The following is a 23114-nucleotide window of genomic DNA, read 5'->3' on the forward strand; positions in this document are numbered from 1 at the left end:
AGAAGACAAAATGGTTACTTCCGTTTTTATAGTTGTCTAGATGAATAACTTTTCTTTTTTCGAGTTACAAACTTGATACTTTAATATAACTTAAAATACAATTAAACTGCTCGTGTTTTTCATGATCTCTTTAATTAAAATACGCTGCTGTCATTAAGGCTAGTTTGGGAGTAAAAAACAAATTAATTAATTATCACCTTTCAATTTAATTCGGCAATCGGCAGTCAGGTGTAATAGACTCTATTAGCATCATAAAACTAATTATTAAATTACCACTCTTTACTTCAGATATGGTAAATATGCGGTTACTTTCCTTTACTGTTCGAATTGCGAACACTTTCATTAAAACAAAGAGACAAATATAGAAAACCAGTCCGATATAAATGGCGGATATTTTCAATGAAATTTTACTAGATTTTCGCATTTTCACAAATAAGATTTTTATTGAGCCAAATTCTCAATATTTTTGCAAATGACTCAAATGGGGAACGACAGCGCGAGCCCTGTTGCACTCCTTTGATGTAATGGTGTAGTTCAAAATGGCTGCCGTGAAGTGAATAACAGCGATTAAGTTGAAAATTTGCACAGGAAAAATTTTGTTCTGCTCTAAACTCGTATATTATACGCACCCCCTACTTGAAGAAAAAATCGGCAGGTAAAAAAGTGCGTATTATATTCGTAGATTTACGGTAATTCAGTTCTTGTAGTTGTTTTTCATTAAATAGTCAATATACAATAGATGCACTAGCTGGAAACTTAATTCACACATTTGCATGTATACAATAAGACACTTGCAGCTGCTTTTCATCAATAAAAGAATAGATTTTTTGTTGTTGCCAACATTATGTCACTAGCAAAATGTCCCAAACATATTCTGTATTAATTCATGTGTCTGTCAAGTTTTGCCAATGTCATAATCGCAAATTTAGCTCTTTTTAAAGAACTAAATTTCATGTTTTGTAGAAATTGTATTCATTTTTTTTATTTCATGCAAAGTCTCCACTTCGGGTATTATACAAACATGATTATGAGAATGTATGCATAACAAATAACCAGTTACCTCCACTAGCTGAACAAAAACAAATTAATGAAACAATGACAAAATCATACAAATCGTTTAAATTGACACCACAATTACAAATCTGAAACAAATGGAAAATTAACAAAAAACACCATCCAAAAAAACCAAAAACAAACCGTTTCTTTTTGTTTCTCGGAGAGAGCCTCTCTTTAAGCCCAGCGAGGCTAAGGTTTGGCAAACTGGGCATTCTGGGTAAACTAAGCCTGCGACTTGTGCTTGGGGTCGCACTTCGTTTCTCCATTACCCCACCTATTTTGTTTTTCTGCATAGTGATGTAATTTTCAGCAATCTTTTATTCTTTTCATTTACCTTGGTCCAATACTGTGACAGTTTTAAATAAAAATGTCCATCCATTGGGTCATGGAAGATGGTCAAACCATTTATTAAAGCATTTTGCTTATTAAATATTTAAACACATAACTATTTCTATGTGTACACACAACGTTTAAAATGTTCACTTAGTTCCCAACTAAAATGTGCAATAGATTTTTATACTTTTTATGATGACTAAACCAGCACAAAAAGAAAACAAATGACTCCAAATGTAATCACAGAACAATTTGTCATTTATGCGCATTAAATTCCTCATCATTTCATTAACAAATCATTACAGTCCCATATAAAACATAATCACCAGGGGAACTAAATTCTCTTGGCACTTGACAGGGAAACCATTACATTCTAATTACCTCAATTACCCACTACCACAACACTGTAAAACTGCACACAATATTCCATGAAATCCCCAGTATCCTATCCAGATGAGGAGTCTCAGAGACCACAGAACAGGTGCCAGTAATTTAATAAGATTCAACAATACATCATCATCCCACAGTGTGAATCAAATCCAAACACACATAATATAAATATTAGCTTGTCTTTCCAGCCAGTTACATGGCTCAGTTATTGGCCTTTTGTATTCCTTCTTGAAGTAAAGCAACAGGAACGGGTTAGTGGCACCACTAGTCAGTTTTTAGAACCCATCACTGATATACAGTATCTGGGCACCCCACACTCTATCATCCATGATCATTAAATAGCTATCTCCAAGACCTATGGGGGTAACTGAACATACAAGACAGGTTGGCAACACATCAAACTTTTCAAGGTTTTCACATACAACTCCTTTTGCTAACATCAATGGACCGACAGTTTTTGGTCTTTGTGCTTTATCTGTACATGTGGTACTGTCAATGAAGAGTACATTTTCAGGACATTTCCACTGTAATGAGGTTGGCATCTGTTTATAGTTAATTTAGTATTCGAAAATATCCTGAAATTGAAATTGTGTATTCAATTTAAAGGTAGACAAATCCTTTTTCTAGTTTCATCTTTATGATGTTAAAGTTCCGTTGCAACGTTTTTCAAGTAACTGTCTTGAGGCAGACCAAAATATTGGTTTTTGGTAGATTATCAAATTATATTCACTCTTAATCATTGAAAACTGTAATATATATCAATTCAATGTCTAACAGAAATTACTTCCATCAGTCAATCATCAGAATCTAGCATCAGTAAGATGGTCATACATTTACATTCACTTTTCTATACAATTTCAGAACACCTTCAGAGATAAATCGCTACATATGTCTGCCTACGCAGTCCCCACAGGTTGATCTGGGCTGACACTTACTACGCAGTCCCCACAGGTTGATCTGGGCTGACACTTACTGCGCAGTCCCCACAGGTTGATCTGGGCTGACACTTACTGCGCAGTCCCCACATGTTGATCTGGGCTGACACTTACTGCGCAGTCCCCACATGTTGATCTGGGCTGACACTTACTGCGCAGTCCCCACAGGTTGATCTGGCCTGACACTTACTGCGCAGTCCCCACAGGTTGATCTGGGCTGACACTTATTGCGGACTTACATACGAGTCACACTCACAAAAAAACAATTAACCTATTTATGCCTAGTGGACTCTTCCATTCTTCAAAATTGGATCAATATATTTCCAAAATAAGAGATGTCTAGTATATTTTTTTCTATATTTAGAATATTTCTTACAGAAATTCCTTTAAGCAAACAGCGCAGACCCTGATGAGACGCCACATCATGCTGTTTGCCAAGGCCTTTTTTCTAGACGCTAGGCATAAATGGGTTAATGCATGTGCCCTAAGTACTTTTCCAGAATACCCTGTGCCGTCTCAGGAACAACACTTTATGCTTTGATGACATTTTTTGTTTAAAGGAAGCTTACAAAATCGCTGTCCAGGCAGAAAGTGTATTTTGTGAACATGCTAATCTGTGACCCAAATGCATTTACACCGTTTTTCCCAGAGCCTGGTTCATTTAGACGAGGCTGATATGAAGCAAAAAACACCCCTCTGCACAGGCTTAGATCACTGAAACACTGGTAAACACTGGTATAACCCGTTCCAACTCAAATGCAAAGTAAAAATGGCTATGTGCAAACAGCATAAAACCAGAACAGCCTGCGAGTAACTTGCAGTCTGTTCAGGTTTTCTGCTGTTTGCTGCTCATCAGTATGAATGGGTTGGAAATGAAGCCTCTAAAACTTGAATTTAGTTAGAAAGGTCTTTAATTAAATGAAACTTTCTAATGGACTACAAATGCGTAAATTTTTTTATCTAAGTATTAAAGGGATACTACATATTGTTTTTTACAATAATACTGTACCTACAATAGCATCAGATCAATAGTCACAAGAGGGCCTATTGTCACCTGGTTAATAACATTTATATCAACCACAGGCCAATTTGTATATAACTGAAAAGAATGCGATCATGTCATGTTTACGGCAAAAATAGTGTCTTCATTAAGTGATTTAAAAGGCTTGTAGAGTTCAAAGCAATCATAATTCACTCCAATACGACAAAAATAATAGGAAAACTAAAATGCACACATGAATTACAAAAATAACTAGAAATGGCGCGGCAGAGGCCGACGCATATTCCCACGCCGCATGTTTGACCCAGGTGTCGCCCCGGTGTTGATAATGGGGCCATGCATAGTTGAGATTGACGGTATTGTCATAAGATATGTTCAGTATCAATTTGAAGTAAGTCGGTGTAGAAATGAAGAATTTATAGTAAAATGCAATTTTGGGTGGGCGTGGTCTATGTGGGCGAGGGCGCCTCAGGGTTGGTAATGGGGCCATGCATAATTGAGATTGACCGTATTGTCATAAGAGATGTTCAGTATCCATTTGAAGTAAATCTGTGTCGAAATGAAGAAGTTATAGTAAAAGGCAATTTTGGGTGGACGTGGTCTATGTGGGCGGGGGTTCCCCAGGGTTGGTAATGGGGCCATACATAGTTGAGATAGACCGTATTGTCATAAAAGAGGTTCAGTATCAATTTGAAGTGAATCTGTGTAGAAATGAAGAAATAATGGTAAAAGGCAATTTTGGGTGGGGTGGCCTATCTGGGCGGGGCGCCCCAGGGTTGGTAATGGGGCCATGCATAGTTGAGATTAACTGTATTGTCATAAGAGAGGTTCAGTATCAATTTGAAGTGAATCGGTGTAGAAATGAAGAAATTATAGTAAAAGGCAATTTTGGGTGGGCGTGGCCTATGTGGGCAGGGCGCCCCAGGGATGGTAATGGGGTCATGCATAGTTGAGATTAACTGTATTGTCATAAGAGAGGTTCAGTATCAATTTGAAGTGAATCGGTGTAGAAATGAAGAAATTATAGTAAAAGGCAATTTTGGGTGGGCGTGGCCTATGTGGGCGGGGCACCCCAGGGTTGGTAATGGGGCCATGCATAGCTGAGATTGACCGTATTGTCATAAGAGAGGTGAGTATCAATTTGAAGTGAATCGGTGTAGAAATGAAGAAATTATAGTAAATGAAAATTTTGGGTGGGCGTGGCCTTTGCGGGCGGGGCGCCCCAGGGTTGGTAATGGGGCCATGATAGCTGAGATTGACCATATTGTCATAAGAGAGGTGAGTATCAATTTGAAGTGAATCGGTGTAGAAATGAAGAAATTATAGTAAATGGCAATTTTGGGTGGGCATGGCCTATGTGGGCGGGGTGCCCCAGGGTTGGTAATTGGGCCATGCATAGCTGAGATTGACCTTATTTTCATAAGAGAGGCTAAGTATCAATTTGAAGTAAATCGGTGCAGAAATGAAGAAGTTAATGTAAAATAACATAAAAAAATGAGTGAAAATCTCTGACCCGGCCCGCCCCAACCCCCATAACTTTTGACCCAGGGGTCAGATAAAAATTCCGTCACTGTCACCGTTGCACATATGCTCATAGCTACCATGTATGTAAGTTTCAAAGTTCTAGTGCTAATAGTGTAGGAGAAGCAGGTCGCCAGGACAGACGGACCGACAGACGCACATCAATACAATAACAAGAGCTGTCAGAGGTAAATGCGCTCGACTTTTCGAGTGCTTGACATTATAACGTAAGCTATCATGGGGAAATTTTTCTTTTCAATAATTTATTAGACGATCTTTCAAAAATAAAAAAAGGAAAAAAAAAATTTGGAGGGGGGGGTGGGGGTTGAGAGGGGGTATAATGTGGGGTGGGGACTCATTTATTAGATGATCTTTCAAAAATAAAAAAATGAAAAACAAGAGATGTGTTTGTCAAAAACACAATGCCCCCTATTGCGCCGCTTTGAAGCCATAAATTTGACCTTTGACCTTGAAGGATGACCTTGACCTTTCACCACTCAAAATGTGCAGCTCCATGAGATACACGTGCATGCCAAATATCAAGTTGCTATCTTGAATATTGCAACAGTTATGACCAAGGTTAAAGTTTTGGGACACACACACACATACAATGACAGACAGGCTGAAAACAATATACCCCCGATCTTTCGATCTGGGGGCATAACAAATTTTTAATTTTATTTTTGGGGGGGGGGGGGGGGGGTTAAGGGGGGTAGGGTGGGTGAGAGGGGGGTTATAATGTGGGATGTGGTAATTTATTAGATGATGTTTAAAAAAAAAAAAAATGGGGGGGGGGGGTAGGGGGGTGGGGGTGAGGGCGAGAGGGGGGTATAATTTGTGGTGGGATAATTTATTAGAAAAGGAAAAAAAAATTCTTTGGTGGGGTGGGGGTGGGTTGAGAGGGGGTATAATGTGGGGTGTGGTCATTTATTAGACGATGTTTAAAAAAAAAAAAATTGGGGGGGGGGGGGGTAGGGGGGGGGGTGGTGAGAGGGGGGTATAATGTGGGGTGAGGTAATTTATTAGATGATGTTTAAAAAAAAAATTAGGGGGGTTGGGGGGTGAGAGGGGGGTATAATGTGGGGTGGGGTAGTTTATTACGTTTTAAAATATAAAAAAATTGGGGGGGGTAGGGGGGGGGAGGGGGGGAAGGGATTCAGGGTAGGGGCGTGAGGTATTGTTTGGGTGGAATTCATTGTGGTATTTAGGTAAGTGTTAATTGTTTTGTCAAAGTAATAATAAAATGTGATCATAAATAAAAAAGTTATGGCAATTTAAGCAAAATGTTCAATTATCTAAGTGTAAAAGGGGCCAAATTATGTAAAAATGCTTGATACAGTGGTCTGCTCTTTTTTATAGGTTGGGGTCATGTTAGTAAACAAGTATGCAACATATAAAAGCAATATGTCAAAGAATGTAGGAAATAATTTGGGTAGTACGCAAACTTTAACATAGATTTATCAATAATATGCATATTCTAAGTATAAAAGGGGCAATAATCATGACAAAATGCTTGATAGAGTTGTCTGCTCTTGTCTATAGGTTGGGGTGATGTTAGTAAACAAGTATGCAAAATATGAAAGCAATATGTCAAGGGACAATGAAAATAAATGGGGTAGTACGAAAACTTTAACATTTGCTGCATATTCTAAGTGGAAAAGGGGCCATAATTATGACAAAATGCTTGATAAAGTTGTCTGCTCTTGTGTATAGGTTGGGGTCATGTTGGTAAACAAGTATGCAAAATATGAAAGCAATATGTCAAGGGACAATGAAAATAATTGGGTTAGTACGAAAACTTAAACATTTGCACGCTAACGCTGACGCCGGGGTGAGTAGGATAGCTCCACTATATATATTTCATATATAATAGTCAAGCTAAAAGTGAGTGAAAATATCTGACCTGGCCCCACCCCAACCCCCATAACTTTTGACCCAGGGGTCAGATCAAAATTCCAAATAGTGCAGGGTCGCACATATGCTCATAGCTGGCTACCATGTCTGTAGGTTTCAAGGTTCTAGTGCTTATAGTGTAGGAGGAGATAGTGGCCAGGATGGACAGACGGACGGACAGACAGACGGAAAGCGTTGGGATAATTATTTTTTTAGGTTTAAAAATAAGTCATCAAGCAAAATAGAATAAAAGTGAATAGACAAAATGTTAACCTGATTGATAACTCAAATACAATGTTTCTTACAATAAAATCCAGCCATATGCACTTCCATTTAATGCAAAATTAATGTAATCTTCAAAATCAAATAACTGATCAGAATGATTTTTTTTTATTCTATCAAAATGTTCAATCATCCACAATCCTTAATATTAATTTGTTGAATTCCTAAAAACTTAATTTATTAAATTTTTCATAAGACCAACATTTTCCCTTTAAAAGCAACAACATCACAATTGTCATCATGAAAACCCACAGTGTCAAGCAGAAACTTGTTTGTTTCATCACTATTTATATGTCACTTGTCATAGACTATTGCGTTATTAATGGCTTAATTATTTGAATGAAAATCAAAGTACAGAATGCTGGTTTTGTAGTGAATCCAACTTGAAGTTTAATAAACAGAGTAGGGTTACAAATTATTATGAATTAACAACTATAACTTACACTAGAGCTGGGCGAGATGTCTCTGTATAGCAGCCTTTGAGCCGTTATATGGTCCACGGGCTTATTACTAATCTCAGGCCCAGCTCTGCCGTATGTTATTGTCTAAGTTCACTGATGCAATTGTTTCTTTCAAATATAGCATAAATTATGACACATTTTGTTATTCTTTACTACCTACTCTGATACAATTATAGAACAATGGCCATTTTGAGTTTTAAACATTAACACTCCCAATAAAGTGAAACTTGGTAAAGTGAACATGCTTTGTCCACCTTTTAATTTTTCTATAGTTTATTTCACGGTTCTAAAAAAAGTTTAATATTTTAAGCTGATGCAATAAGACTATCCTTCCATGTGTGTTGTGTTTATGCAACATGTGTTTGTGCAAGCCAAGAAAATAACAAATCATGAAAATAACATATCATGAAAATAACATATCATGAAAATAACATATCATGAAAATAACATATCATGACAGGTTTTTAAACTCGATTAATGGTGCAGTCACGGGCTCAATTATATTTCAACATGTTTAAGACAACAGAAGTACAGAACTGTTGTAATGTTCATTTTCTTTAACCAATGGCGCAAATTAACTATTGTACTTTAAAGAGGCCAAAACACTAGACCTATTCTGTGCTACCACCCACTATTTCCTGGTCTATATGGGCAACCGGCCACTAGATCCTTGTCTTTACAAGACTCCAAGGCACTCCAGGCCTGAGATTCTAGCAAATATATCACAGTACATGTACACATAGGTATCACATAGCAGCCAAACTGATGGGCTACCTATCAGCCCACAACCACTTGTTTACAAGACAATAGATAGGCGTCTGCCACAGAGGCTCATCTGGAACTGGTAACACACAATGACACATGTCAGCTCCTGAAGAGTTATGGGAGGTGATGATACCAAGATATAGGCCATAATGAACAGTAGGATTCAGCCATTACTGTAAGGTTCTGTGCCATACAGACCTCTGGTATCCCTGTGGACAAAATGCAATGGACTTTGTGTTTGACTGAGAATAAATCTTCTAACCACCATTAAAAACAAAATCATGTATACAGATATTTTTCATTCATACATAAACTACTGACCTATTTTTGTCCAAAGTTTAATCAGAAGTTGTAATTAGTCTTATGGCTAGATACATTTGTTTACCAAATTACCAAATTTGTCTTCCATTGAAAATTATGAGAATGCAACGCAGAAAAACGAACTTATGTTACCTGAATAAAATTATACAAATAAAAAAAAACACTACAAAACAAAAGTGTACTTTCTAAGACATCACACGTTTTTTTAATAAGTTTTATTTGGCCTCTTAAACAAAAGGACTATGGGCATGGCTCTGTGTTGTGCGTAAATTAGTTGATCTCTGGGAAAACTGGACTTACTACATTTGCACAAAATATTGTCCTATATTATGACTGCACAGGCTGATCTGTGACACTTTACCCACAAATAAGCCCGGTTTCTCAGAGGGCAGCTACAAATATTTACTTCAAAACTTATCTTTAAAACATGTATGCATGTCCAGAATCAAATAACCAGTTTCTTGCAAAATAGTGCACTTCCCTGTTATTGATTGAATCCACAACTGAGATCAAACAACTGCAGACACCATAGGCAATACACTTTTTCCCTGTCAAAATGTTAGAAACAAAGTCTTGTATTGATGATAGAAAGTTAAAATGTTTTTTTTTGCAACAAGTGTTAAAAGAAGGTTTAACAGCAAATAGGCAATAATCATGCAAATTGCTCATTAAGTTAATTCAAAACTTGCAATAAAAAAAAACAACCACAGTCTTTTATTGTTAGAAAAATTGCTGAATGTAAATGTTGCTTAAATATAGGAGGTTATCTATTCTAAGGTTAAGCCGCTGAGAACTGAAGGAAACAAGATAAAAATAATAAACAATCTGATACAGAGTATAAACCAATATAAGCACAGTCATTAATTAAACTCTATCTGCCCTAGATCATTTCATAGCAATTACATAAATATCTACCCAATTTCCTGACTGACCCCACCTCACCTGTCACAGGAAGACCCTTGAGTTAAAGTCTTAATTATGGCATGAATCATTACACAACATGTAAATAAGAGGATTATGTAGATAACATTCATCAGATAAGCCGGGCCTGGTACCCGGGGAAACAGTTTCCAAGATAACCTAAAGAACTGGCAACACCTCCAGAAGTGTATTCTCTGGATTCTAGCAAAATTTTCATGAAATTATCATCTTTTATCGATGCTGCACTGAAGTTATTTGACTGCTAACGATCTTTTTTGTTTTATGTGAAGAAAAATTGTTCAAATAAAATGAAGTCCAGATGTGGCAATTGACAAGATAATCAATTGCAATAAGGTTTTTCAAATATTTCAACACACCCCTCAGCCTCATTATGTAAGTCAAGCAAAGCAAAAGCAATAGTTTCTTTCAATTTTCAAAGAGATTTTGCTTTTGTTTTAGTTATAGATTCAAAACTGTCAATTACAGTCAATGAAAAGCAATTTATAGCAGAATGGGCAGAAGCCTTGGCAAAGTATCCATGAGGGAAACATTTGCAGCCTAGATGGTTTAAGAGCCAAAAACCTGCAGTCTGAATGCAACCCTACAGGAATATAAACCCACTGTCTTTCTGTCTGTCTGTCCGTCTGTTTGTCTGTCTGTATGCCTGACAGTCCGTCTCTCTATTTATAAACCGGTGCAACGGAAACAAGAACTTGTAATTCAGATTGGTCTAAATTATGGCTAATGATCGGAGGCCTATACTTACACTTTCAAAAGAAACATTATCGTTTAGACCAGATTGATTCAAAAGCAAGATAATCTTTTACACAAGAATGTGCCAAACACAACAACAAATCCAACACCTTGGGAAGATAGTTGGAAACCTCTAGTTAGAGATTTCCAGCAATTACATTCCAAGAATAATAAAGTTCCATTTTCAAGACAGCTTGATCTTTAATTTTACTTTAACTTGGTAAAAATCCAAAGAAACGGTATTTATAAAAGAATTCCGGCTTGTTTAGTATATGTATAGAATGCACAATATTTAAATATTCATTTTTATATAAATATTTAGCACAGTGAGAAGTTTACTACCAAGTCTGTTATAAATTCAGTATAGGGGAAAGGTCATGCAATAATTTCTACAGCCATTCAACTCTGCCTCTGAATCAAGTAGGACATTGAGTCTCTGCGAAAACAAAGCTTAATTCATGTGTGAAAAGTAGCATCCCAGAATTACCTGTACACAGGGCTTCCGCTGCCGTTCGCCAGATTCGCCAATGGCGAAAATTTAGCAAATTTGGCGAATAAAATAATCGTTTGGCGAAAACGTACGGCGAACGATTTTTGTCAAGAAAAAAATTGTTCGCTGGACGTTTTTGCCAAACAATTATTTTCCTGACAAATGCCATTCCAGATAGTAAACTCTTTCAGCTTTAGACTGTGCTTCAATACATCGCCGTATTATTGACCCGCAAAATTGATTCGCAGTCTGCATTAACACCTGTCAGAAACCGGATATCGAGACAAAGGAAACTGACTGGTGTAACCGTCGATCTTATCAGCTTAAATAAACAATAACATCTGATTAAAGATTGCTGCCGATTTCAATCAATTTGAGTAAAAGCCGTTAGCAAATTATCAACTTAGTCACACAATGAACGTAAGTAAAGAAGTTAATAATTGATTTTAATTTCGAGAAGTTCGTAATGTTTGTAATAGTTAAAGGCTTAATGCGTTACAATTGTGAATGACGATAGATAAAGGGGTATAAAACCCTTGACATTTACGGCGAAGGTGTCGGAAATTGTGACTGCCATAATGGCGACCATAGGCAATAAGCTTCCTTTGGACTCTGACGAATCTAATGACCCGGTCTCAAAAAAAAAACAAATATGATAATACAGTAGATCAATTAAAGATGTTTGGCTTTAGGAATTCATGTGGTTAGATTATAATGCAAAATCAAAAACGATGTATTGCAAAATATGCATACAGTTTCAAAAATCAAATTCATTCACTTCTGGGTGTAGTATGTTGAAAAAAGACAACATTTCAAAACACAAAAAATCTAAATGTAATAAAAAAGAATGACAATCATTAATATTAAAATGTATATACATGAATATTTTTTATATTATTAATAATATATTAAAAATAACAATAATAATTTATGTTCATAATAAATATATATTGACACTTTTCAAAATGAGCTTTTTGTTTTGAAATTTAGCATATTTGATTTTGTTTATTTCAGATCACAAAGAGGCCTCACAAGCGTCTAGTCTGAAAACATCCATGACAAATGCGCAGGCTGCAGCAATATCCAAAAGTGAAGCGGCTGTAGTGTCGGCTATGACTAATGTGTACTTTGATGCACAACTGTGTTTCTTTTGGTATGCACACATGATGATTATAGTAATAAACATATTAAAGCTTCTTTGTTAAGTTTCTTCTTTTACACTACTGTAGCCTATACTTACAACAGGCGGTTCCGAATGCTTTGCTAATACTTTGGCTACAATTTCTAAAATTTGGCTACAAAAAAATCCATTTGGCTAAAATGTTGGCTACAGAAATTTTTGGGCCAGGGGAAGCCCTGTGTACAGTCTGCACAGGCTAACTAGGCGTAGTGTCATCCCTGATTAGCACAGGCTAAGCTGGAACTTAATCTTACCCACATAAAGTAAGCCCAGTTTTCCTACTCATTTGTTTGTTACAGGCATTAGTACATGCACTATTAAGAAGTTGTGGTCAACGGCTTCAATCTGCCTCACATGCATATGAAAAAGTGGGATGATTTTTACTGACATATATAAAGAACATGCTGTGGAATTTGTTTTAAAGCATCTGTCACCATGTAAAAGAATTAAATAAGAAGAGATGTGCTTGTCAGAAACACAATGCCCCCTACTGCGCCGCTTTGATTTATTTATTTTTGTTTTTGATAATATCCCTTCAAAAAATATTACTTCCCTTGTAAAAATGATCTGTACCTGCCAAATGATAAATATAAATTATCTCCCTTTAAAGCTTGTTACTTCCCTTGGATTTGTTTTTTTACCTTTGACATTGAAGGATGACCTTGACCTTGACCATTCAACACTCAAAATGTGCAGCTCCATGAGATACACATGCATGCCAACTATCAAGTTGCTATCTTCAATATTGCAAAAGTTATGGCCAATGTTAAAGTTTTCAGACGGACGGACAGACAGTTCAAATGCTACATGCCACCCTACCAGGGGCATAAAAATAAACATCCTGTATGGCACAAGTCCAATGATTGTGACTTTAAAATATACATGTATTTACAACACATTACAGGGCTCATGCTGGGCTCAATTTTTAGGGAGAAGTGACTTCTCCCTGGACACTGATTTAGGGAGAAGTGATGAGACTCTAGAGAGAAGTGGAGAGACTCGGACACAAGGGTTTGCATGTAGGGCGTTACAACACACATATATGTGTATCACATTATTGAAGTATACCACTGTAGTACACATAATTATATTTCTTTTGTGTATCTTAATTTTTCCAGCAGTTCTAATTAACCAAGTAATAATAGACACGACAGATAAATAACTAAAATTTTACTAGCTCTATATTCAATCCATTTTGCTGTAAAAATCATATTATACAGACTAAAGTATTTCAAAGATAATATGTTTATGAAGCAGTAGATAACATAAGCTTAATAAAACTGTCAGACCAGATAAATATTTATGTTTGAAATATGACATTTAGCATATGCTTTCTTAATAATTATTTGTTATTTTTTATAGTCTTTCCAATTGCAATTTCATGTGAATACAATTCGAAATAAACCACACCATTTGCATCACCCCATCTGTATTTTTCATTCTATTTCTTCTTTAAAGAACTTCGAAATCAAATTATAATCGCCGAAAAATAATGTATCCGAAAACGACAGTCCGAAAAATTGTATGTGTTACGCACATGAAACAAATTGTGCATATCGTTTGACAGCAAAAAAATGAAAATCGGAAACCTAGCAAATACGTAATTAATATACAATTTAATTGACATATTGCTTCACAATAGCATAGTTTGTGGGTAAAAAACAACTTAATTATCACCTTTTAATTTCAAACGATAATCGGCAGAAAGGTGTAACATCATTGACATAGATCTAATTATTTAATTATCATCCTTTTGTTAATTCAGATCAATAGTCGGTAGAAATGTAAAGTGATCAACTAAAAAATATTTTTTTTATTGTTAGGCTCCTTTTTATTTGTTTATCTTTAAAAACGACATATGCCATCGGCCGCTATATAATGTTGGCAGACGACAAAATCAACTGTGTATTTCCAAGTATACAGTGTCTGTGCATGAATGACCCAATATTATGTGTGAGCAAACTCAATGTTGATTGGCCAGCTACCATGTGACTTGAATGCTGACTTGACCAATACCGATCGCCGATTAGATAAGTTCGGAGGTTGGGAGAATCGGGGTGGGGTTTACCTCAAATTACCTGTCGCTCAAATGCGACATGCTCTGGGCTGCGACAGTGTGTATTGGAAAATTGAGCCAGACCTTGACAACGAGAAAACCGGATGTAAAAAAATTCCGATAAGAGGGAGACTGGAAGTCGCTTTTTATCTACAATTTCTTAAAGGGGCCTTTTCACAGATTTTGGCATTTTTTAACTTATTCATTAAATGCTTTATATCGATAAATTTAAACATTGGATCGTAAACGCTCCAGTAAAAAATCAAGAATAAAATTAAAAAAAGGAAAAGAACATTGCCCGAACCAGGTTTCGAACCAGTGACCCCTGGAGTCCTGCCAGAGTCCTGAAGTAAAAACGCTTTAGCCTATTGAGCTATTCCGCCGAGTACACATGCTGAACGTATTTTATACCTTATATAAGCAATCTTCGTAGTTTCACAAAATTTAACGACAAAACCAGAACTCTCCAAATTATTCAATCGTTTCGCGTTGCAACGCTTTATAATTTTTAGGTTTTAAAATCGTCAAAAGATGCATATAATGGCTCTATTAGACCATGGTAAATGTTCAGTATTACTGTTTCCTCACAAATATCATAACTAAACCGAAAATTTGCGAATCTGAAACAACTTTTTTCAATTTTGTCAATTTACCAAAGCGTGAAAAGATCCCTTTAAATTGTAGGTGACATTTGGCGTAAGAAAGCGTCTTGGTCGCTCACCTCGCCCCCTAGCTCAAGCCCTGCATTATGTTAATTCTTATTGACTAAGAGGCTTCCTTTGCAGTGCTCACCACGCTTTTTTCATAAGCTGTTATACTTTATTTAATACGTTCTAACTACAACTAATATGTTTCAGAATTTCAACCAAATTCACAATTTGATTTACATTTGTGGCAAGGTTTATGTACCTGATGATTTCGCTGTGTCCGTTCTTGGCTGCCAGGTGGAGGCAGGTGGTGGTGTGCTCCGTCATGTCACTGTGACTGTCCACCAGGAGCTGGGAACACAGGTTGCTTCTCAACAGCAGGTCTACCACCTACAACACAACAACAGACAGTTTCATAATAAATAGTGGTTGAAATTGGCATGAGCCCGCAAGCCCTGCAGTGGTCCATTATAAACCCGTCTTGCACAACTTCTCAGTCTTGTATCCATTTTCTTAGGTTATGATATAAGAATTCTGGCTTGCTTATTGAAACTGCTAATTTGTTTCCCTGCATCGCCATCATTATCATCATAAAAATTTGTATTATCTTATGCTATGTGATTGAAACATATGCAATATTTTAAGTCTTAAACATTCAACATCTAATTTGAATAAAAGGGGAAAAACTGTGACAAACACAGACATGACAATGATAGATATTCTCTCCCTTGTAACAAAATGCATACCAAGACCACATCTTGCAATTATGCAAATAAACGCAAACCGAATTATTCCAATCTTGACTCAAGATCATCCGTACAACAAAACTAGATGACATAGTGAAGCAATATTCAGATGCTAAAAGTTGTATAATGTTTTATTTTAACGTTTACACACAAATGTTAATTGTTTTACGATCCTCCTATTGTAATTAACCTTTTTATGGCACTTTTTAAAGTTTTTATATAGCATTAAAGTATGGGGAAGACATACATGCCATAATTTTTCAGACCAATTCCGGGACATTGAGTTAAATTGTCTGGGACTTTTGCCGATTTTCCGGGACATGTATAAAATGTAGCGATATTTATACACATATACATTTTTGGTACGTTTTTTTTTTGTTTCGCATCGTTAATTGCAAAAGTTCGAAAGCCTATCCGAAATACACTTGATCTATTAACGTCAAATTAAACATTACTACTTCCGTTACTAGATACAAGCCACGTGTTTTCAGTGTAAGGGTTCTAAACATAGATGGTGACGTCACGGCGTTATTGTTATTAAGACCGGTGTTTAACGCGTAGTTGTTTATACGCCTTTATTCATTTATAACATTTATATAATAAAAAATACAACAATACAGTACCGTTAGATCGTCAACTCAAATCAATTCACAATACATACAACCAATCACAATAAAAAAATATAACAAAACAGTACCGGTAGATCGTCAACTTAAAATCCGGACAGTCACACATTAGTTACACACTTGTTTGTACTTTTTTACTCAACTTCTTTGTCGGTTAAACGTGCGAACATAAACTGCTTTTAATTTTTTACTCAGCGATGTTGGACTTCCGATGTGTGAACAACTATCCTTTGCCCTTACGCAGCGATTAAAGTAAATTAACAACCACATTAAACAATGCAGCCTTTTCGGTTTGACCGCGAACGTGACACAATCGATATGATAACAGGACCCCTGTTAATTGATCGATTTTGACACGTAGCGTAGTCTGCCTATTCGGGTAGGCATTGCCATGGAGACGCTGCAGATATACACAGATTCGAGGTGCAGTTAAGCCTAAGATAAGGTACATGTATATATGGATTTTGTAAAATCCGGGACATTTGACAGATTTCCGGGACAGCGGGACAAGTTCTTTATTTCCGGGACTGTCCCAGACAATACGGGACGTATGGCATGTATGGGGAAGAGTTAACAAATCTTAAAGGTGTCATCGGCATTAGAGAAAATGCAGCAGATATCTGTGTCAGAGTTGCAAGAAGACGTAAGATGCATTTATTTCTTACAAATCTTGAATTTCTCACAAAGTTTCTTGACATATACTTTTCTCCTCCTGAAGCATGCTGACCATTTTAAGCTTGCCCAAGACAGTTACTATCCCAAGGAACTTTAATTTACGGTAAAGTTATCACAGATCTGTCAACCTTGAATTTACTAAATGATTCCAAGAGTTTATTCATTTATTGGGGGGGGGGGGCAATATTAGTTCATGTTTCAAAGGATAACTAGAGCTTTGTCACAGACGTGACGAATACTCCTACATGCCGCATTGACACAGAATATTTTGCATGTTGTCTTCACAAAAAGAGCCGACAACATGCTTAATGTTTAAAACGCACTAAGTGACCCAATGACCAAGTTTTTGACCCGGCATGGCCCATGTTCGAACTTGACCTACACATCATCTAGAAACAACTTTTGACCAAGTATGGTGAAGATCGGATGAAAACTACTTGAATTAGAGAGCGGACATCATGCTAAATATTAAATAACGCACTAAGTGACCCCGAGACCTAGTTTTTGGCTCAGCATTGCCCATATTCAAACTTGGCGTAGAGATCATAAAACTTCTGACCAAGATTGGTAAAGATATTGGATGAAAACTACTTGAATTAGAGAGCAGACAACATGCTGAATGTTTAAAACGCACTAAATGACCCAATGACCTAGTTTTTGACCCGGCATAACCCATATTCATACTTGATCTAGACATCATCTAGATAAAACTTCTGACCAAGTTTGGTGAAGATCGGATGAAAACTACTTGAATTAGAGAGCGGACACCATGCTTAATGTTTAAAACGCACTAAGTGACCCCGTGACCTAGTTTTTGACCTGCCATGACCCATGTTCGAACTTGGCCTAGACATCATCTAGATACATTTTCCGACCAAGTTTGGTGCAGCTTGGATGAAAACTACTTTAATTATAGAGCGGACACCATGCTCAATGTTAAAAACGCACTAAGTGACCCCGTGACCTAGCTTTTGACCTGCCATGACCCATGTTTGAACTTGGCCTAGACATCATCTAGATACAACTTCTGACCAAGCTTGGTAAAGATCGGATAAAAACTACTTTAATTAGAGAGCGGACACCATGCTCAATGTTTAAAACGCACTAAGTGACCCTGTGACCTAGTTTTCGACCTGCCATGACCCATGTTCGAACTTGGCCTAGACATCATCTAGATACAACTTCTGACCAAGTTTGGTGAAGCTCGGATGAAAACTACTTTAATTATAGGGCGGACACCATGCTCAATGTATAAAACCCCCTAAGTGACCCCGTGACTTAGTTTTTGACCAGGCATGACCCATATTGGAACTTGACCTAGACATCATAAAGATACAACATCTGACCAAGTTTGGTGAAGATCGGATGAAAACAACTTGAATTAGAGAGGGGACATCTAATACTGACCGACAGACAGACTGACCAACCGAAAGACAAGCTCACTCCTATATACCCCCCTAAACTTCGTTTGTGGGGGTATAACAAGTTCTTGAGTGATGTTGGAGGGTTACCCTGTATCTGCCGAATTCACAGGCAAGGTGGAGTGCAGATTTCCTGTCCTTGTTCAGCATCGTGGGGCTTGCCTGGTGCAGCAACAGCAGGTTCACCTGGGGTTAAAAGGTAGAAGAATTTGGATATAGATTAGAGCCTTGATCTGGGAATACAGGGTTTACTGCATTTTTGTAAAATGTCAGCCCAGATTAACCTACAGGCTTATCAGGGACTACACTTCATGCCAAGACTGGACTTCTTTTAAAAGAGACTAACTTAAAACAAAAAATTCCATGACTGCTGAAAGTATTGTCCCTGATTAGCTTGAGGGCATGGAGTAAACCTTGTTTGTCAAAAATTCAGAAACATATGTTAAATTACAATATGAACAGTCTTTCCGAAAGTTGCTCACATTTTACGGGACATTCCGTCCAGTAAACCTCGACATTTTGCAAGAACCGAAAAACAATTTACCAGACCGAAAAACATTTAACTGTTGCTACATTTGCCAAGAGTCCTTGAAAAAAGGTCAGAACACCGCGCTTTGGCGACTGAAAATAACAAATGTAGGGAACCAGCTATGCTGATTTTCTTATTAGACCAATGAACGCGAAGTTTATTGCCTCACTATTAGCATAATGATCTCACAAGACTATGCGAGTACACAACTGTATGAATATTCATACGTTTACAGAGCTATTTTAAGATTGATGTTACTCCAATATTGTTTTGCAGGAAAATATTTTAACTTCTTTGAACTTGTCATCGGGTGAAATATTAACCTCTATGCAGATCAAATTTTTACCGGACATTCGGTCAGGCAAAGACAGAAAATCTGTCGCACCGGCGAGCATTTTACCAGACACGTCCGACGGTCCAACGACGTTTTCGGAAAGACTGCATGACATATAACACAAAAAAATCAGATATCCTATTACTTATTCAACATGATTGTTGAGTACTTCTACTTGTGACACACTGGAATTAGTTCACACACAAACACCTAAGTGAAGCAAAAATCCTGAATAACTATGGTTGATTAATTTAATATCTGTCACTAATGCCAAAGGTGTATTAAATTAGGAATTGAAAGAAAACTTTTTTCTGTATTGTTAGTTAATGTCTATGTATTTATTTATATCATATAACAAAACTGCTATCTTTAGGGGAAAGAACAAGTATTTTAACTTTATTATTAACAGCATCAGTAGCTTCCCTTAGTGTTTTATCTAGGCCGTTTTAGCGTGGCGCGGCGCCACGCCGTTTTTTTGAAGCGCCTCGCTGCCCCTTTCAAAGCAAATCAGCGCCACGCTGCCCTTTTCAAAGGCCGCCGCCCTGTTTTCCGCCGTGCGCAACCTTATTGATAACATCTTAATAGCCTCTTAACCAAGCTTCTAAACCGACTATTATCAGCGAAGATTCGCGCGGTTGTGAATTCGTCATGCGTGAATAGCCATTTGTCAATATCAATTGATAATTTCAGTGGCTTTGTAACACTAATCGGTCCGGACACAATCGTGCACAGTTACTTAGGAGACTTGATAAAAAACCTCGATGTTATTCACGTGGAAATTGTGCCTTTCATGCATAATTCAGTTATATCAAAACATTTATTTTTACGCGTAATTAAATTAAAAAAACACCAGTTGTATCTGTAAAATATTGATTTGATTTCAATTTAATGCAAAACAGTTTTAAGTTAATAAAAATTAATTTTAACAGGGCTTGCACTAAGCGGCGTACGGCCATATATTACGCCCGATAATTGTTTCCATACGCCGATTACAAAACCCCATGACGTCCACTGTACTTCCTGAAAATTGGCCACACGCCGAAAATAGCAACCCGTGACATATTAAAGCTGTCGATTAAAATATAGCTCCACCTCCTATCCAATACAATTGGCGCAGGCTTACAGTAGATGTGTGTTGATGAATTGACATGACGCCTTATCAGTGATCGCTCCGCCCACTTAATCACGTGGCTCAGCGGGAAGAAAACATAGACAAGCTAACACCAAAATGGCTTCTTTGCCTATAGACTGCATACAGATTTACGCGATATTCCGGAGGATTTTATGGACTTGTTTAACACCATATTACACTTGTAAAGGGGTTGATGCCATTTAGTTATTCTTCAAATGCAAAACATATACGAATAAAGAGAACATCAGCTATTTATAGCGGGTAAATCGGTACATTAAACACGCTCTCAAACGCTTGCGCGCTTACCTAAATCGAACCCGTTATTACGTGTAATGATGGTATTAGCAATAAATTAACACTTCACCGGTATTTACCCGTGTTATTAACAAAATTATTACCGAAACATTCTCCCCTACCCGTGCATTTGACACGAAATAGCGCTTTATAACTGGGAATTCGGTGAAGTTTTACGCGCTTTCTGACGCCGGGTGGGTACCTCAATCCCACATGTTATTGCGTATAAAAGTGATATTAATCATATTAAACATTGCTTATGGGACACTATATCTTAAAGTTCTGTAAAAAACAACAACAAACAAATGAAAACAATGTCATTACGCAGAACTTTCTGAATATTCAACAAAGTGTTAGTGTTTGTGAATCTCCATTTAAGATGCATATAAAGGACTTGTTTGTGCAATGTGTGTAACGTTTTAAATATAAATAATTGCTTAAGAGGGTAACTCATTTAACAGTATTCTAAGACTTCTTTGAAAAGCTATAGTTTGTATATATATATCCTATGGTATTTAATCTTGTTTTTTGTTACTTCATGAAAATATAAAACACATAATAAAATATACATTCTCTATTTTGTTGGTTTAATTATTCAACAATAAATCTCAAAACTATACATACAATATTTGTGTGTAACAAAGCTTGTTATTAAGTCACTATACAGATATATTTGTGCCCTTTTTATGGATGTCGTGCGCTAAAGTGCCCTTTTTGGAAAATGGGCACCACGCCCCTTTTCCTTCCTGTATAAAACACTATCCCTTAGTAAGTTTTTTCGGCGTAAGCTGTATTAAGCCAGCTTTTCACCCTGACTTGACCTTTGTAAGTGTCCAATAATACTCAAATAAAATTTCCCGCGGCTAGGTACGAATGAATACACTTCATTTATTCCATTGGCTGATTTGAGTATAACACCAGAACATTGGAAACATATCCGCGTCTTTGTAACACTGTTTTACTGCATGAAACAATTTTATCTCTAATGAAAAGGCTCAATAGATAGAACAGTTTTACAATCAATTTTCGACATAAATACAGTTTGTGCGTTCACCTTTTATTTTCAGAGAATTACCAGCACAAAAGCGTTTATACTAAAGGCTATGTTGTCATATTTAGTACTTACTTGCATTGCATTTCAACCCGCGAGGTTTCAGGTCAAGTCGCGGCCATTTGTGAAAGTCAGAGTTTATATACAGTTCAACACCGGAGTTCGCAGAAGGGGTTGCGATCATTGTGTTACACCGGTCTTACTGACAATAACGTAGTGACTGTAATGCATTGCATTCCAATCCGCAAGGTATCAAGGTCAGTTTGCGGTCAGTTGCAGAAATCTTTATATAAACGCCGTCTCGTAAACTTTGTGCACTTGAAGTCTGTTTTGATCAGAGAGATACTAAATTAAGATATTCGGGGATATTATTGTGGTATGTCAATCATCGATTTTTAATATGGTTTCAACCATGATAAGGACCAATTTTGATAAAATTAATTAGAAATATTTATCCATTTAGACCAGTTTATTAAGCATGAGCACAATAATTCACTATACTATAATTATGCAATTAAATAAGATTCGAGTATTGCCGGCTGACCTATATGCACTCGTTTATTTTCATGTTTCTTGTGTTTTTCTATTATGTAAATATAGATATCTGAGTAATAATATCACATAAAGCAAAATAAGCCACGAAATCTGGCGCAACACCCCGTAATTGATTTGCTTATGATGTAGCTATGAACTGCGCAGAAAAGAGGCATCCGCTACTTTTTATCTCATAGAGATAACTTTTGATCGTTCATAAACATCGACCACAATCAACGCCGTATATCTTTTTTAAAGATATTTCTTGTTATACATAAAATTTCTTAAAATCGCTGAAAGTTGAACAAGAAATAATGTTTACAAGATACACTAAATCATTAAAAAAAAGTATGGATTTTCTAAGGAATTCATTATGTGCAAATGAATATATTTTAGAAAACAGCTAATCATAAAATCCTGCACTGTTAAATGCATTTGAACATAAAACTCTCATAAACAGTTTGCAAGTGCTCTTAGGATTACAACAAGAATCAGAGCCTGGGAAAATGCAGTATTTTAAATGAGTCATAGATTGGATGTTTCTCACAAACAAAATGTGCAGGTATGAATTTAAACAGATTTATAGTACAGTCTGAGCAGTTAATGTTGGCTTTCAATGCATAGTAAGTTAATGTTTATAAATGATGTTTTGGTGTTAATATACATTTGGGCCGTGCCCTGTGAAAAGTGCATTTAGTGCACGCGTGTAAAGTCTGCACAGGCTAATCAGGGACGACACTTTCCACTTTTGAGATATTTTTGTTACAA

At 36.6% G+C, this 23114-nt stretch overlaps 1 protein-coding gene across 5 annotated transcripts in view; it reads right to left on the reverse strand.

The window, feature by feature from the left end:
* LOC127868994 (caskin-2-like) overlaps positions 1 to 23114 on the reverse strand; it is a 187613-nt gene that overhangs the window by 133921 nt on the left and 30578 nt on the right. For all 5 annotated transcript variants that reach the window (XM_052411234.1, XM_052411231.1, XM_052411233.1 and 2 more), the window contains exons 5-6: positions 18563 to 18658; positions 15267 to 15394 (exon numbers count right to left, since the gene is read on the reverse strand). In XM_052411234.1, the coding sequence (XP_052267194.1) occupies positions 15267 to 15394; positions 18563 to 18658 (224 nt within the window). The remainder of the gene's footprint in view (positions 1 to 15266; positions 15395 to 18562; positions 18659 to 23114) is intronic.

Source organism: Dreissena polymorpha, chromosome 2 (genome assembly GCF_020536995.1).
Source record: "Dreissena polymorpha isolate Duluth1 chromosome 2, UMN_Dpol_1.0, whole genome shotgun sequence".
In the NCBI taxonomy this organism is placed as follows: Eukaryota; Metazoa; Mollusca; class Bivalvia; order Myida; family Dreissenidae; genus Dreissena; species Dreissena polymorpha.